Consider the following 16,718-nt stretch of genomic DNA (forward strand, 5'->3'; position numbering starts at 1 on the left):
GATGAATAAGAAAGATTATGAAAATGACATGTACTGTAATAGTTATGTTGACCTAGGATGCATATATGGAATAGACAGAAGACAGTTAGGGATAACTGGGCAGTTCTATTTCAGTCATCTTTAATACAAAAAGATCAACTTAATCTAGTAACTTATATTCATACATTATCTCCTTTAGAGATCTTGCGCAAAGCCTGGAAATCATCAATTTTGCTCCATTTATAAAGAGAACCAATCTAGCAAGCAGTATCTCCGTATCTCCACAAGGCATATCTCCACATCAGCACCTTAATGAAACTAAATATTCTCAAATTCTACCCACTCCAGGGTGCAAGGCAGAGGACACTCTTAAGGACACAGCTGCATCTGGACACATAGGGATTTAAGTGTGTAACTCAGTTGTGCTAACAGGAGTCATGCATGTAAGCACATGAGCATCAAGTTGAGAACATACTCCATTAGATATGAAAAGAAAAGCAGTTGCAGACAAGTTAAAGCTAGCATCCTAGTGGACGCAGTTCTAGCAGGTCAAAAGGAGGTCAGCTTTGAAGGAGAAATCCAAATGAAATATAAACATGGCATTGTGGAAACCAGACAAATCTCCCATAGCTTTGTCCAGCCAGCACTAATCTAGGCATCAGCTGTGGAGCATAATCTAAACAAAAGGATCAGTGGGTTCATACATCTGGAAGCTGTCATATTTTGGAGCCTCCCAACAGTTATACACAAACTGAAACATCCAGTTGCATGTACAAGCTTTTAAACCTGTTGAAGGGTCAAGAATTGTTACGTGCCTGCCCAGTGCAGCATTACTACATTTTAGAAACCCACAACAAAGTGTATTTAATAACAGGGGGTCTATTTAATAACAGGAAAATCGAAACTGGTAAAGTAAGAGAACTTAGTTAAGAGTTGCACTTGGGGTGGCCTTAGGTTTGAGAGACCAATCCTCTAAAACCTCCAGATGCTGAGGGTCCCATGGGGAAGAGTGACCCATTCTGCACAGAGACAGAAGCCATTTGCTAGGTATGGCTTTGGCCCCTTTAACAACCCCTTGTGTGATATAACTCCAACAGGAGGTCCACCTCCTTCAGCTGCTAACAGGAGGAACCCAAAGGAAAGCAATGCAGCATTCAACTGTTTTACTGCATACCTGGATTGCTGCAGCAACTGTGCTGCAGAAACTCCCTCCATCTTCAGCACTCCTTGGATCACAAAGATTCATATGGAGTGTAGGAGAGTGAATGGGGTAGATGGTGGAGCAGTAAGAGCTTCCTCTCAAATACAGACACCATATTGCATATACACTATCAGAGAGGAAGGGAGGCAACCCCGCTCCATGCATGGATTCACAGGGGCAGATCTGTGCCTAAACATTACCCATAAGGTACAATGTTTAGAAATAACAACCAGCTGGCTTTACAGGAACTCAACAAATAAAAAATATTTATATTTAAATGCAAGCACCCAAACAAAAACTACATCAGTTTTCCATCAAATTCAGAACTCAAAAGGTACCACTACTAGAGAACAGGATCTCTTGTAATTCATGGACTAGGTACAGCACAAAGTATAGCAATGCATTTCTACTTATCTGTTATGGTTTTGTACAAATCTCAGGTATAATCCTTGCAGCACTGAAGTCAATGAGAGTTTTGCCATCAATTTCACTAGGGCCAGGTTTTCACCCCTTATCTTTGCAATGATGTAAATAGTAGCCACACATGTGGTATTTTCAGTATTCCCAAAGTATTTAAGATAAACATACCTTATCTTTTAAGGTACATGCTTTCTCACACGGACTCATAAGTGTACATCAACCCTGATCTAAACAGGTGATATCTAAAAAAAGATGGTAGCTCAGTTTCTATGCCCATTTGAGCCCTGGCTTCTCTAGAACATGAGTTCAGCTGTACTGACTGGGTTGAGGGCACCAGTGTCCTTTGATTTAGTTTAAATTTAAGAGGCTACAGTCATATTTCCAGTGTAAGCAAAGCCTTTTATCCATTTCCACTTAACACTTTAATAGATTAGAGATAGTTCAAATATAACAGGAGTTAAAGTCATTTAACACATAAATGTACATTCAGTTTAAGTATTAAACACTTTAGTCAAACTTGAAAATAGAAGCATTAGCAGAATAATTCTTCAATTTTGATCACAGCTTGCTTTGAAAAATAACAGTATAATATTAGCATGACTTTGCTACTGCTACTTCTGAAAGGCACTCTGGAAGCACACAATTCTTCCAGACAAAATGGGAGACATTAAATTTATTCCAATAAACAGACTTTTCAGTGACCCATTATACCTACTGGGAGAATCAACTTAATATCAGATAGTGGGAGTTTACAGATTGAGCTACTGTATCACAGGAACCTTAGTATTGTGTTGGATTTGGTTATAATTTTCTGCAGTCAAACTGATTATGTTAAATATTTGTTAAAAGCTTTTAAAATTATTACTACTACTACCACCACCACCAGAAAGCCATTTACCAAATATATAAACAAAGTGAACCAAAAAAAGAGCCTTCTGTGCTCTCTCAGAGTTAAATCCTCTTTCATCCTTTTGCTGTGTGGAAGGGTCCAGTGGTCGTAAAATGTCAATAGAGAAGATACCTCAAGTCAGAGCATGCTCTATGGCATGCTGCTGGGATTTAGCAACAGAGGAAGTTCTGCTCCACTTTGTATCAAGGCAGTAATGCAAAACATAGGCACAACTAAAATGAAGTTGCTCTGGTGCTATAGGGAAAGTACAGGCAAAAAGCAGGGAAGCCACAATAGTTTTGACTGGGCCAACTTCTGTGTCTGTATTCAAACAAAACTTACGTTGACTTGGTCCACTGAGAGGGAGGTGTTCCTTGGCAGCCGCAGACCCACAAAGATCTTTGTTACCACTTGTCCTTGTCCCTCCACAAGCAATAGTGTAAAGCAAGGCAGCACCCCTGTCTTCAACTGCACCTGAGTTTGGTGTGTCAGGTTATGCAACCTGAGAACCTGGGTACAGTGTTAGTCTGCTCCTTTCACTCTGTTTTCCACCCTTCACCCCATGGCCAAGGGGCACAGGTAGGTTGGTTTCCTACCACTTTGAAGTGGCAAAAATAGGGTAATCTCATGATAGAATTTAGGGCAAGCTTGCCTCAAAGAAAATGTGCTGATCGGCACTGTGGGATTTTACTTTGCAAGCTATATCCATCTGCCTTGCACAGTCAATGCTGATTCAGTTGTGGTTAGAATGAGCTTGATTTGCCCCAGGTACTGAAGCGGAGTACTCTGTGTAGCAGGTGAGCCAACCCCCTCCCTTCTCCAGCCTAAGGAGAACAGCTCTGCATATCAGACGCAGCTGGCCTTATGGTTGTCATTGCACCTGTGACAAATGGTTGTCATTGCACCTGTGACACAAAATGTCATTGCACCTGTCATTTCCCTGTGACACAAAAGGATCACCTGTACCACTGCTGCCTTCTTTTCTGAACAGCAAGATCTCTATTGTTTCTAGCTTGGACACTGCATTGAATATTGAGGTTTTTTCTGTAATCTCCTAACTGGAGGGTAAGAAATGGGGGTGGGGGGCAATGAAAAGGAAAAAGCAAGCAAGGTAGAACAGTCAAATGAAGGTGGGATGAAAGAGGTCAAGAAGAGGAGGAACATTTCTCCCCTTTTATAATCTCCTTCAACCCTCAATAGTTGTCATATTTCAACTTTCGAAAACCAAACTGTTTCTTTAAAACTGGCAAATATGTCCTACTTTCACAGCATATAAAAGCTGTACCTGTTATCCATCTCTTCTCTTATGAAGGTTCTTACAGCCCCCACCGAGTGGTATCTGGGCACCTTGCTGATGACATATGCACAACTCCTTTCAAAAGCCAAGTCTTTTGCAACAGTATGCACAGATAGCAGATAGCAAGCAGTTCATAGTTATATAAAAGTCCTAGTGTCTGTGTTCCCATTAGGTTAAAATGGAGTTTCATGAGGCCCAAAACTAAAAACATCCTGGTGTTGTAACTCCTTTCGATTAGCTCCGAGTTAATAAAAGGGAGAGTCCTAGTTATGGCAGAATCTGCAATGATGGCCTATTGGACAAAGGGGTTTATGGAGCAGTTTGAAGGAGTGTGACAGTGGGACATAAAGGAACAACTCCTGGACAGCAGCAAGAGTGGAATCAAGTTGGAAAAAAAAGGTTCCTCTAAGATACTGTTACTGCCAAGAAGTGATTCAGGGGAAAGCCACTCTGGTACCAGAAGGCACACAGAAGGCCAAGTGTGTTGGCACAAGTTGTGAAGGAAGGAGACTAGTGAGAGAAAGCTGCAAGAATGAGCTTTTAAGAGCTGTTTTTCTTTTTCTTTCTCTCTGAGAACTTACCCACCAGGTGGGTTTTTGCAACTCTTATATAAATACTTCAGCTGTAATAGCTTTAAGCATACAGTACTAACCATTTATCTTAGAATCTAGAAGATCTCAAAACTCATTCAAATTTCACACTCACTATAAATTAATTGACTTAGGATTTTTACTTTAATAGTTTACTCCTAGCAAGCTTCAATGGGATATTATCTTTTATGTCCCAAGGTATTCAGAAATGCATTGCTGTACATCAAGTACATAATGTACATAATGCATTACTGTACATAAAGCATATTAATTGCTGGTATTTAGACTAGAGACTCCTTTTGGGGTAATCATTTTAAAAAGTTTTAGCAACAAAATACAACTCATTTTATTGCACCTGCCATGTAAATCTATTTTAAGAAATTCACTGTATTTGGCCAATGATGCTCTGTACATTCAAACTGTCTTATTAAACAAAGTATAAAAGCAGAATAAAAGATCTCTTTTAATAAATGGATCAATTCTGTTTACTGCCTGTTAAAAAAGAGCTTTATTAAGATCTAAGAGGCAGGAAACTGCCTTCTTTTGTAGTGGTACAATACCTTGCACACTGTGTACTATAAATAAGAATTTGGCAGACTAGGAGTTAGGGCTATGTGTGCACACACATACACATACAGGGATTGGGTATTTGAGCATCAGTTTCCAACACTCAAACACAGGAGGAACAGCATTTTCCAAACTACCTCTTGCTATGCCTCTCTTGACTCTGTTCCTCACTTTGCCCTCTCTTTTGTTTATACTTTTAACCACAGAAATATGCAACTGCTATTCATTTGGTTTATTTGTATAGCACCCATGTTCGTGACCAGAACATTTATATAGTCTCTATTGAGAAAACACAAAACTTAGCCAGACATATCTGTTGATGGTCATGGGGTGGTAGTCTGGGAAGACTACAAGTTAATTTAATTTAAATTAAGAATATTCTTTCATCTTAATTAACTAACCTTTTCAGTAATCTAGGAATGTAGAGGTTTCTAAATTCAGAGTTTTAATGTTTACATTATTTAAACTCAGATATGAAACCTAAACCCAATAAATCTGAAGTTTGATAGGTCAACTCATAATATAGCCAACTGTACTAAAACTTCATGTACACATGAATAGTCTGAGGTTTATTTAGGCTAGATTTTTATACTGGGGAAAATATTTATTTTCCATGAAGCAATAATGACATAAAAAGAGGTCAAAGCAGTAATTAAACCAAGAGGCTATACTGCAAATTATATTTTTCCATAAGAAACATGTTTCCACTATGGGCACGTCACACACAAACTGTCAGTGCTGTAATCAGGCAGTTTCTTGACATTAAGCGATCAGGAAAAAACAGGTGGGACAAGATGGGACCACCCTTCCTAGTGGGTGAAGACTAGTTACAGCAGTATCAAGATGCTAAATATTCTGGAGCACAGAAGAAACAGTGCTCCAGGATATCACAATCAAACGTTATCTGTGAAACACCAGAGACACGAAAGCTGTGGAACTTTTGATTTTAAATGCTTCAACCAAATCTTACAAAGGGTTAAGAGATTTTTTAAAAAAGAAGAAAAAGAAAAAAACCTGTTCTAAACCTGTTTGCGGAAGTAATAAAGAAGGTTAGCAATGGCTGATGAGTTGCACTGACATCCCCGCTGCTGAGTGCATGTCTCTCATCTTGGACCATCATGCAGCTGAGCAGGGGGTGCCAGATTGGACCCACTGTACTTGGTGCTGCTCCAATAGACATGCATACGAAGGTTTAGTTAGCAACTAAATTCTTACCCTCACAGACTGCTCCACAGACTTCATCCTCCTCCCAACAAGCTCAGTGGGACGTTTGCCAGAAAGGTCAGCAGGAAAGGAGTCTGGTCCCATATGCCATGCTCCATCCATAAAGCAAGACAGGCTACCTCCATGGTCTGCTGGTAACTTTCCTTTCACTGCTTTCTCAACACACACAGAGCCATTCAGTAATGACTGGCTCTGCAATCTTCCATATTAACTTTTTATGAGCCAAATTCTTGCTGTAAGCTACTTTGACGTACATCCAGAGTAAGTCCCACGGTCCGCGTAGGTAGTCTGGATTGACACCAACGCAGTGTGAAGGCAGAACCTGACCTGGAGCAAACACCAGTTTTGCCAGAACCCAAAAAATAATTAAAAAAAACCAAAACACCTCAACAGGCTCCAGCCACCTCTTCCCTTGCAATGGGCGCAAATCCAGAGAGACACCCTTGACCTCTCTTGCATCCCCAAAGGAAGCATCAGGCCCCAAAAGGGTTGGAGGCGCAGGGAGTGAGGAGGGTTTGGGGTCAGCCCAAACCTTTTCCCCAGCAGGCAACTTTTTTTTTTTTTTTAAAGTTACATGAAAACTAATGACACCAACACTTCACCTTTGGCAAATGGATCTAGGCAACACTTCCACTGGTCACACATTGCTGCCTTGGCTGGAATAGCTGGATCTATAGTTAAGACAAAAAGAACCCCCCCTCCCCCAGCAGAAACGGCCCCCACCCCCTGAGGGGGCTGCAATCTGCTTTGCAAGCCGTCCCCCTGGGCGCCGCAGCCTGGCTTGCCTTTGCCTCCCTCTCTTTTTTTTTTTTTCTGTTTACCTCGAGACAAATGTCTCCCCCCCCCCCCCAGCTGAAAGCTGTCCAAAAAAACAGGACCACACACGCGCACAGCCCCGCCGAGCCGCGCTCATCACGCTCCGCCTGCCGCCGCGCCCGCTCGCGGGGCGCTCGCGCTTGCAAAATGGCGGAGGGGCAGAGGGCGGAGGTGGGCTGCGGCCAGGGCGGGCGCTGCTCTCCCGCGGGGGCCGCGCTGCCAGGACTTCCCCCCGTCCTCGCCGGCCGCCCCGCGCCCGGCCGCGGCCCGGTCCCTGCCCTGGCACCGCGCACGCAGCCCGGTGGCACAATCCGCGCAACGCCAGTGAGCCCCTCCAGCCTCCCTTACACACCTTCCCCAGGCCTCCCCGCCCCGACCACATCACAGCAGCCTCTTTGTAGGCTTGCACCTGGCTTCCAGCCAACTCACGAAAGCAACCATCAATTCCCCCCCCCCCCCCCATCACCTCAGTGTGGCTGCTAGCCACATTAAAAAAATAATAATAAAAAAAAAATATATATATATATATATATATATATATATATATATATATTTTATTTTTTAAAGGCCACATGCAAACTAATGACACCAGGACTTCACCTTTGTCAAATGGCTCTAAAACAGTCTCTCGACTTCTTTTGTACCGGGACCCATTTGTAAACACCAATGGCCGGTCTCCACCCAGTGCCCTTTGCTTCCAAACCACTGCCCCCCATAGGGTGGCCACCATAGAGGGCATCCCCGTTTTCTGCTGCTCTGTCCTCTATTGATATGAAACCCAGCACCTTTATGTCCTCTATTTTTCTCTTCTGAGGACATAAAGGTGTCCAGTTTTATACCAAGAGGACAACTGGACTGTCCTCTATGATGGCGACCCGAGCCCCCAGGTCCCAGCCTCACAGTGTGTCCCCAAGCAGCCCCTTTGCAGGCTGCAACTCTGCCAGCCTTCCAGGGAAAAAGCCACGGTTTCCCACTTTTTTTTAAAGAAGAACCTATTTTTGATGCATTTTTCAAGTGTGTTTGCAACCCTTTCATATATTGTTGCGACCCGCTTTTGGGTCTTGACCCACAGGTTGAGAAACGCTGCTCTAGCCAACACTTGTGGCCTGGGTGACAGGCTGGCCACAAATTGCTGCCTTGACCTTCATGGGGGGCCGGGGGGGAGGGGGGAGTAGTGAGCTCCAGAAGATCCCAGCAAGGATCTCTTCTGGATCCCCTGAGGTGCCCTAAGGAGGGCAGAGGAAAGAGAAAGGGCTCCCAAGAGCAGGGACCAAGTCTTACCTTCCACCCAGAGCTCCTCCACGTTGGTCTCGAGATTAGCTGCCCTTAATCCTACAGCGAAAGCCCCAAAGATGAGGAGGCCGACAACCAAAAACTTGCCGCAGTTTTTTTGAATGTAACAGCCCAGTTTGAATAATAGTCTTTGAAACTTCGCTCTTAGCCACAGCGGTGCTTTTCTTCCAGTCGCCTTCCCCTGCAAGGCAAGAAAAGGGCAGCCATTGAGAGCCTGGGACAGACAGATAGACACCCACACGCACAGCGTGGGCATGCTTTTTTCCTCCTTCTTAGCAGCCTCCAAGCATCATCACATCTTCACGCAGGAGTGCCAGGAGCCTCAGAGCATCCATGAGCGGGGACATGAAGAGGACAACCTGAACCCTGGACAAGACACCTTGGACTGCAGCCCATGTCTCTGTGGAGCAGCCCTCCAGGCACCGGACACAGTGGTGTGGACTAAGACGTGCATGTAGACGGCTGAGTCTCCTATTCATAAATCAATACCCAGGTTTTGGGTGACATCACTGCAGGAGATCCGGATAAATGAGACAGCCTCTGCCTGCCCTCCCATCCAGCCCATCCCAGCCTTGCTGCAAGCAAGTCACTGCCATCAGTTCAGCAATACAAATCAGTGCAGCTCTGTAATCAAAAATTCATTCATGCTGGCAAGATTGCCAGCACAGGGGAAGCAAGAATCAAAGCAGATGAATCTCAACATGCCAAGAAAAAAAAAATCAAATCAAATCCCCCTTTCCTGTTCTTGTTACATCGGTAAAGGGGGTGGGGGGAAAGCTGCATTGTACCAATTTGCTGCCGATTCCCCCCTCCCCAGCTCCCGGCCCCGACTGTGTGTGTAGTAAATGACCGACCCACGTGGTGAGCAATGCTGCGTGATCATAAGCTTAATAGTCATTCATTTCCATAGAGTTTGGAGACGCTGTGTGATCGGAATGGTGAAGCAGAGCAGCCATCTGTAAGTTACGACAATATTTGTGAACGGAAGAGGGCAGCCACATGGATTTTTTTTTTTTTTTTTGCCTTTCCACTTCTTGCAAAGCCTTCCCCCCCAAAATAAAATTAAAGAAATCTGCTGCCTGAAATGAACCGATCTCCGAAGAAAGGCGATGCCTCCTCGCTGGGGTTTGCTAGGAACCTTTTTGCCTTGCAAAAGGGAGCGATCGGGACTATTTGGGGACGAGGGGGTTGTTGTTTCAGAGTCAGTCCCTGCGTTTGGAGCCTTTCGATATTAACAATAAAAGCGAGGATCCGGGATCATAGAAAGGGGGGAGAAAGGGGATGGGGGGACCTGACCTGCAAGGCAGATTTAAGGTGGCAATTTGTTTACAACTTTCACTTCTCCTCCAAGCGCCGGGGGTTTCAACAGGACAAAACTTCCTCTCCTCCAAGCCTGCTCCCTTCCGAGAGCCGCGATGCCCCCGCGGACTGGAAAACGTGACCGAAGGAAACCCCCGTCTTTTCTTTGCCCCCCCCCCGGAAAAAAAACCCTCGATCTTTTCCCGATCCCCATTTCCCGTCGGAAGCCGGGGCTGCCAGGCAGCGGCACAGCGCTCCGCAGGGATGGGGAGCAGCCGGGCACCCGAACCGAGAAGAGGGCGACCCACAAAAGAGGAGGGCAGGCGGCAGAGGGTCCCGGGCAGCGTTGCACGAGAGCAGCCGGGGAGCACCCCACCCCCCCGGGGGCAAGGAGGACGGCGAGGAGGGCAGGCTCTTCCGCACGGACTCACAGACGTCCCCCTCTTTCTCCCAGCATTTTATTGGTGGCTCTTTCATTCCCATCTCCTCCTTCCATGCAAAAAAAAAAAAAAAAAAATAGACACCCCCCTTTAAAAAAAAAAAAAAGATCGCTGGAAAGACACGCACACACAGACACCCAGAGGCGCGCGCACACGCACGCACAGCCAGAGGCTCATGCACCTTTGAGATCTGCTCCAAGGCGAAAGCTGCATCGCAGTAGCTCGGCCGCTGCAGACAGTCCAGCTCGGGCGCCGCAGCGCGTCTGGTCCCCCCGGTCCTCCTCCGCCTTCTGCTGCCGCTCCCCTCCGGCCCCTCGGGGTCCCTACAGCCACCGCCAGCCCCGCCGCCGCTGCTCTCCGGCTCCGAAATGTTACCAGCCGAGGCCATGTTGCCGCCGCCGGGACGGGGCTGCTGCTGCGGCGGCTGTTGTTGTTTGGGCGACCCGCGGGCTGGCTCGCCTGGGCTTCCCCGCGGCGCGCGGCGGCCGCGCTGGGGCGATGCGGGGGCACCGGGGGCTGGCTGAGCTGGCGGCGCTTCTCTCCGGCTGCTGCTGCTGCTGCTGACAAGCCACCTCTTCACACCGCGCGGGCTGCGGCGGCGGCGGCGGCTCCCGGCGAGGCAGACCCTGCGCCTTCCATTGCAACATTTCGCGAGGATCCGGGGGGCTCCGCTTCCCGCATCCAGCGTGTGTGCGAGCGGGGCGCGGGTGAGTGCGGCGGCTTCCCCCCCGGCCCGGGATCTGGGGGTTTAATCCTCCCGCTTCCACTTGGCTTCTCGCAGCTGCAAAGAAACCGGGCTCCCCCCCTCTCCTGCCCCTTTCCCCTCCCTCCCTCCCTCCCTCCCTCCCCGCCGCCTCGGTCTTGCTCCGTGGAAAAGCAAAGCCAAGCCGGGCTGGGGCTCCTCCGTGCTCCCCGTGGAGGTGCTGCCGCTGCCGCCGCTGCCTCTGGCCGCGCGGTCCCAGTCTGGCTCAGGGCAGAGCTGTCTCTGAGTCCCAGGGCGGGCGGCTCCGCGGTGCCCCTCTCCCTCTGGACGTGTGTGTGTGTCTCTCTCTCCCTCCGTGTGTGTGCAGCAGCAAGCAGCAGCTCCTTGATTCAATAGATGAGATGAAGAAGAAAAAAAGAACTCTCTCCATTTGGATAAAGAGGAGGAGGGGTGAAGGGGGGGGAGAGGAGAGAGAGGGGAAAGAAGGAGAAAAAAAAAAAAGCCCTCAAATCCCGCCCCTGGGGCTGTCAGATGGCTGGGCTTTCTGGGACGCGATTGGCTCAGGGAGGGCAGAAATTACTCAGCAAACATGACTATTATTAGCTGCTTAGCAACAGCTCACCAAAGTAGAGAGACCACCCAGGCAGGCAACCCTTGTGTGTGCATCTCCAGCTTCAGGGGGAGCCTTAAAGAGATCCAGCCTTCTTTGCATGCAATACTTCCATTAAGGAATGCCTCTCCCCCCGCACCCCCTCCCCACCTTTTCTTCTTCATTTTCTTTTCAACAACGGTTTCTTCTTTTTCTTTTTTTTTCTTTTTTTTTTTACGAGATGCTTTTAGACAAACACGCGCGCAAGCCTTTACTGCACATCCACCTTCAAAAATATATTTTGCTTTTTTTTTAAAAAAAAAGAAGAAAAAGAAACCCACGGAACGATTTCTAAAGCCTTTAAAAGAAAATCCTTTTAGAGGCACCTTGGCCTCAAGCTGCAACAAATACTGGGAGGTCCGAGCTGAATTCCCAGGCTTGCACAAATAATGACAGGGTGGTGGATACTGCGAGGGAAAGTGCCAATTTTTTTTTTTCCTCTCTCTCTCTCTCTCCCTCCCTCCCTCTCTCTTTTCTCCTTTTAACTAAAGAGGAGACAGATCCTTGCAAGAAAGGACCAGTGAGGGTGGGGGCAAATAATAATTAATAATAATAATGATGATGATGGTAATGATGATAACAACACACCATGGAAATTTAACACCCAGAAGAAGGGATGTAAAGCCGGGCAAGGAGCCCGCGCGGTTTAACTGAGCGTGGGGGTCCCGAGCCTCACTCTGCAGCAAAGTCCGCTTAATACCTCGCCCCCCCCCCCCCCGCCACAATTTTTTTTCAATGTCAAGTTCAGTCCCCAGAGGCTTTTCACGCTCCGCGTGAATCGCCAGCTTGTTTCGGGGCTATTTTTATTTGTTGGCACCCCAAAAATCAATGAGTTGCTTTTAAATAGATACTTAAAAATCAATGCATTGATTTTGGGGAGGGGGGAAGGAGATGCCCGTGTAGGGAGATGCTCCCCATCGGAAACGCTTTTAGGGGTGCAAGGGGGGGCTGTGCCTCTGTACAGGTTGCAGGAGGCGCTGTCACCCCGGAGGTGGCTTTTGCACCGCATTGCCCCCCCCATCTGCATGCATTTCAGGGACTCCCCCTCGTGCTTCTGCACCCCACCCCCCAGCCTGTACCACTGGGATGAGGGGGGCAGGTCCCACTCGGGGCCGTGTCCCTTTAAGGGGCGCGCGGTGTGTGTTCATTGAAAAAAAAAAAGAACGCGCGGGGGGCGGGGCCCAGCGGCGTCACGTGACACACGGGCGCCTGGGCCGGACTCCTCAAGTGCGCGGCGGGTTCGGCCGGGCCCTGAGGGTTCGGATTCTGAAAGGGGGGTGGAGATGGTACGACCCGAACCCGCGCTAGGCGCCCACACGGTGCCCGGGAGGGGCAGCTGCTCGGTTGGCCTCTGGCGGCCGGGAGACGTGCCAGACGAGCCGCAGTACATTCCAGGGGGCGGGCGCTGCGGCTCGCGCCCGCCAATGGTGCTCCGGGCTGGGCGCTCCGGGCCAATGGCGAGGCGGGGGGAGCCGTCCCCATTCAGTCTGCACAGCTGTGGTGGCGGGGTCGGGTCGGGCCGAGTGGGGGGGTAGAACCTGCTCCAGGGAGCGGGCTGGGCGCGCGGCTCCCGCGCCGCGGGGCCTCTGCGGAGTCGCGCGCTCTGCAGGGGGCGGATGCATGCAGCAACCGGGCGTGCAGGGGGCTTGCATGCGGGTCCCAGCACGGCGGGTGGGGGGGCAATGATCTCCCCTCTGCTTCCTGGTGCTCCCTGTACCACCCTGTCCCCCCTGCGCGGGGGCCGAGGCGCCAGCCCGCGGGCTCTGCCTCCTGCCTGGCAGCTTCGCCTCGGTAGGCCTTCCCGCCCTGTCCCGGCGCCTATAAATCCTGCCGGTTGGTGCCCCCAGTGTAATCGGGAGGCTCAGATTTAACAAGCGGTGTCTTAATCTCTCCCTCTCCCCCTGTGGTCTGTTTTTTTTTCATACCCCAGAGATGAATTACTGCGAGGATCTAATTGGCCTTGTTTCTGCCGCGCTTTAAAAAAAAATGGAGGAGGAGGAGGAAGAAGTGTCAGAGTAAAAGTCTGTCTCGACTTGGGTGGTCAGGAGCGGTGGCTGCCCCCAATTTGCCTCATTGCTGATGCATGCGAGTGCTGCATTCCCAGCGATAATGTTGTTCCTAATCAATCTGCCCTTATTTACATTTGTAAGCATTGTTGGCTTTAATATGCATGCCCTGCGCATGTCACCGCGGCTCCGCACCCGGGGCTCTCCCCCTCTCCTTTCTTTACCCTAAACTTCAAGGATCCCACAGATCGGAGTGGTGATAACACGCCCGGCTCCTCGCCTGCAGGAGGCCTTCCGAGGTGGCACCTCCCGCCGGCACTGCTCTGCCTTCCCCCGGCCCGGCTCGCTCCCCCCGGGTGGGCAGGGCCCGCCCAGTTGGCCCCTCCGGGTGCCTGGCACCAAGGACCCGCCTTCCTATATGCCCCCCTGGCATCCCGGAGCAGGAGCCTTGCAAGGGACATCGAGAGGTCACATCTAGTCCAACCCCCTGCTCGGAGCAGGACCATCCCCAGCTGGATCATCCCCAGCCAAGGCTTTGTCCGCCCGGCACAGATGCCCGGCAGAGGAGTTCAGCCCCGAGGGGTAGGGGCTGGGAGGTTGCTGATGGCTTCACGGCGACTCTTGCAGCGTGTTAGGGGGCTTCCCCCCCACCCCCCATCACTGCTCTGCCTGTAGCATCCGGTTACATGAATAAAGGAAGGACATTGAAAGAAAACACCTGCCCTCCAGATTGTTTGTTTGCCCGGCAGGAACAAAACTGACCTGGAGGGCGCTCACTCGCCTGTCATTTTTGTGCCCGGGGGTGGTTTTGCCCCCCACACCCGCCCCGATCTCCTTTTGGCATCCAGCTGTGCCGCCCAATAAGGCCTGTGGGGGGGAGGGGGGATGTCCTGCCCCGCTGTTGCAGCCCTTTGAATGCAATCGCCAAATAAACCCTGTTCTTGCTCCCCACCCCCCGCCCGGTCCTCCTCCCGGCAGAGCATCTCGCCCGTGTGTCTGGGCAGGTGCTGCGGGGGGCTCAGGGCTGGGGAGAGGGAGCCCGGCTCGGCTCTTGCCCTCGCTCTCGCCCTCGCCCTCCCTCCTCGGGACTAACAGGCGAGGGAGGCTGCTCGAGCCAACTTGTCAAAATAATGCGGCTAATTACCCCTGATCGCCTTTAATGGAGAACTGCTCCGCGCGCCACAAAGAAGCAAATGAGCGATCTCCAGCATCAGCCAGGCAGCGCAGGGCGTTGCAGCCGCCCCCGCTCCGGGCAGCCTCCTCCGGCTCTGCAGCCGCCGGGGGATCCGAGCGGGAGCAGCCCTTGTCATCCTCTCGCACACCCCAGCATCGCCTGCAAACCGGATCCTTTCCCTGGCAGCCTGCCCTCAGCCCCGCAGTGTGCACCGAGGGGGGACAGTCCCCCTGGAGAGCTTTTTAGCCCTTCTGGACCGCACCCGGGCTCTGTAACCATACACCTCGGCTCTCGCGTTTGGCAGGAGGCGCAGACCATTCATTTTCCTGATCTCTGCCATGGGGTCTGGCAGGGGGGGAGCAAAAAAAAAAAAAAAAAAAACAAAGAAAAAGCCGAGCGACACGATCCCTTTGACCCACTGCTGGAGCAACAAATTTATTAGAGATATAGGCGTGAGAAATGAAAAGGAAGTAAAACAATTCAGGCTCATTGTGTGTCTTGCTTTCATACTGCTAATCCGGTTTACACATCACGCCTACATGTCTCAATAGGGCTTTATAGACTGTGGCAAAGGCAGGAGAAAATAAAAGGTGTGTGTGTGTGGATGTGTGTGTGAAATAAGGCTGAAGGCAGGGAAGACCAAGACATTTTAATTCCGAGAGAGCTGCCTTGTCAAATTTCTATCTGCCGGCCCCTGAAAGCCAGCAGACCTTTCCAGGGCCCCCCTCTGTCCCCAGCCCTTCCCGACCAACACGAACTCCTGCTCAAATATATTGTCAGATTAGAATCCATCTTCACAATGACTGTAATAGCCCTGTCCAGAAATTAGATATACCTATCAAGCTGGTGCTGAAATGATGTGAAAGACCTCCGACCTGACACTGGGAAGCGCTAGGAGCTGGCAGATGCCCACCCTGGCCACCGACTCGCTTCCTGAAGTTGCCCACCACACCTTTCCCAGGACGGGGCTGCCTCTGCTCCCCACCCCCTGGCCTGATCTAGTGCAAACACAAAATAGGGCTGAACGCTGCCCACCCCATCAACCTCCAGTGTCTGCAGCGGGTGCTGGGAGCAAACCAAGAATAAGGCTGGCCAGAAAACCCAGCTCCTCTCCTTTTGCTGCGAGCGGGCACCAACTGGCCCAAAGAAACCGTGCTGTGTGGGTGAGGTCCAGGACTTCCCGCTCCCGTGCCAGCCGGGGGATTGGGGGAGCTCAGCACACGAGCCACAGAGGAGGAGAAGGGGGAAGTTCCTTCTTCCTGCGTGTGCCCATTTCACAGGAGGCTGCACAAAGCTTCCCCCAGGCGCCAGGACTCCCTCTCTGCCCGCGATCGAGCAAGCCCCGAGGGCTTGTTGGCCTCCCCTGGTGGCAGATGCCAAGACACCAGGTGACCCGGGTCACACCCGCCCCCCGAGACGCCCCGGCCTCGCCGCCCGGGTGCTCTCCAGCCGGACCGAGGCACAGAGGCATGGCCCAGTCCCCGCCAGTGGCGCCCCGAGCCCAGCCCCGGGCCTGTGGCCTCGCAGCCCGGGTCCCAGCCGCGGAGAGAAGTTCCCTCTGGCTCCCCCCTCGTCCGGAACCAGCAGCCCGGCGGGGGCTGATGAACGGAAGCCGGGGCGGCGACCCTCCCAAGCGTGAAAATGGGATCCCCCCACCCAGCACACACCCACCCACCCACCCACCTCCCCGGGCCACATCCCGCCACCCCTGCGAGCCGAGCAGCAGCAGCCGGCATCCCCCCGGCTCCAGCAGGAGAGCGGCGTCCCCTGGCAGGGAGCGAGCTGCCGTCCTCCCTCCCTCCTGCTCCAGGAGCCAGGTTGCTCCCCAGACCCCTTCCCCTCCCTGCTCCCCCCACCGGGGCTCTCCCAGGAAGCAGCCCCGTTACACGCGATTTTCTTTTCTTTTCTCTTTTTTTCTTAATGGCAAAGCTGGTCTCGTACTCACCATCCTTCCCCTTCTCACGGGGAGCAGCTCGGTGGGAGTTGGGGAGCTGACGGGCTTGCGAAATTGCATTCAGCGCCGAGGGAGACTTTGATATCACATCGATTTCGTGTCCTGCTTTCTTCCCTTTCTTCCTTGGCCCCCCCCAGCCCCCCTCCCTTCCTCGCTTTCTTTTCTGCTTGGACCAAAGGAACTGAAAGTGTAAAAAAATAATCCTCCTAGGTTGCAG

General features: G+C 50.9%; 1 protein-coding gene and 1 long non-coding RNA gene across 5 annotated transcripts in view; one reads left to right on the top strand and one right to left on the bottom strand.

Moving 5' to 3' along the window:
- The window catches only part of PTCH1 (patched 1), a 78,230-nt gene extending 61,589 nt beyond the window's left edge, over positions 1-16,641 (bottom strand). The window contains exons 1-2 of one of the 4 annotated variants that reach the window (XM_019478072.2): positions 16,493-16,641; positions 8,265-8,457 (exon numbers count right to left, since the gene is read on the bottom strand). In XM_019478072.2, the coding sequence (XP_019333617.1) occupies positions 8,265-8,457; positions 16,493-16,561 (262 nt within the window). In that variant the 5' untranslated portion in view covers positions 16,562-16,641. Of the gene's footprint in view, positions 1-6,158; positions 6,745-6,769; positions 6,840-8,264; positions 8,458-10,196; positions 10,776-16,492 lie in introns of those variants that run through there. The other 3 variants (XM_006266607.4, XM_014608746.3, XM_019478073.2) reach the window with 3 other exon arrangements.
- Positions 10,827-14,088, top strand: LOC109280789 (uncharacterized). Its single transcript, XR_002087206.2, has 2 exons — positions 10,827-12,653; positions 13,298-14,088. It is a non-coding gene; the product is annotated as an uncharacterized LOC109280789 (long non-coding RNA).
- Positions 16,642-16,718: the final 77 nt, after the last annotated feature.

This window comes from Alligator mississippiensis, chromosome 3, assembly GCF_030867095.1.
Source record: "Alligator mississippiensis isolate rAllMis1 chromosome 3, rAllMis1, whole genome shotgun sequence".
NCBI lineage: Eukaryota > Metazoa > Chordata > Crocodylia > Alligatoridae > Alligator > Alligator mississippiensis.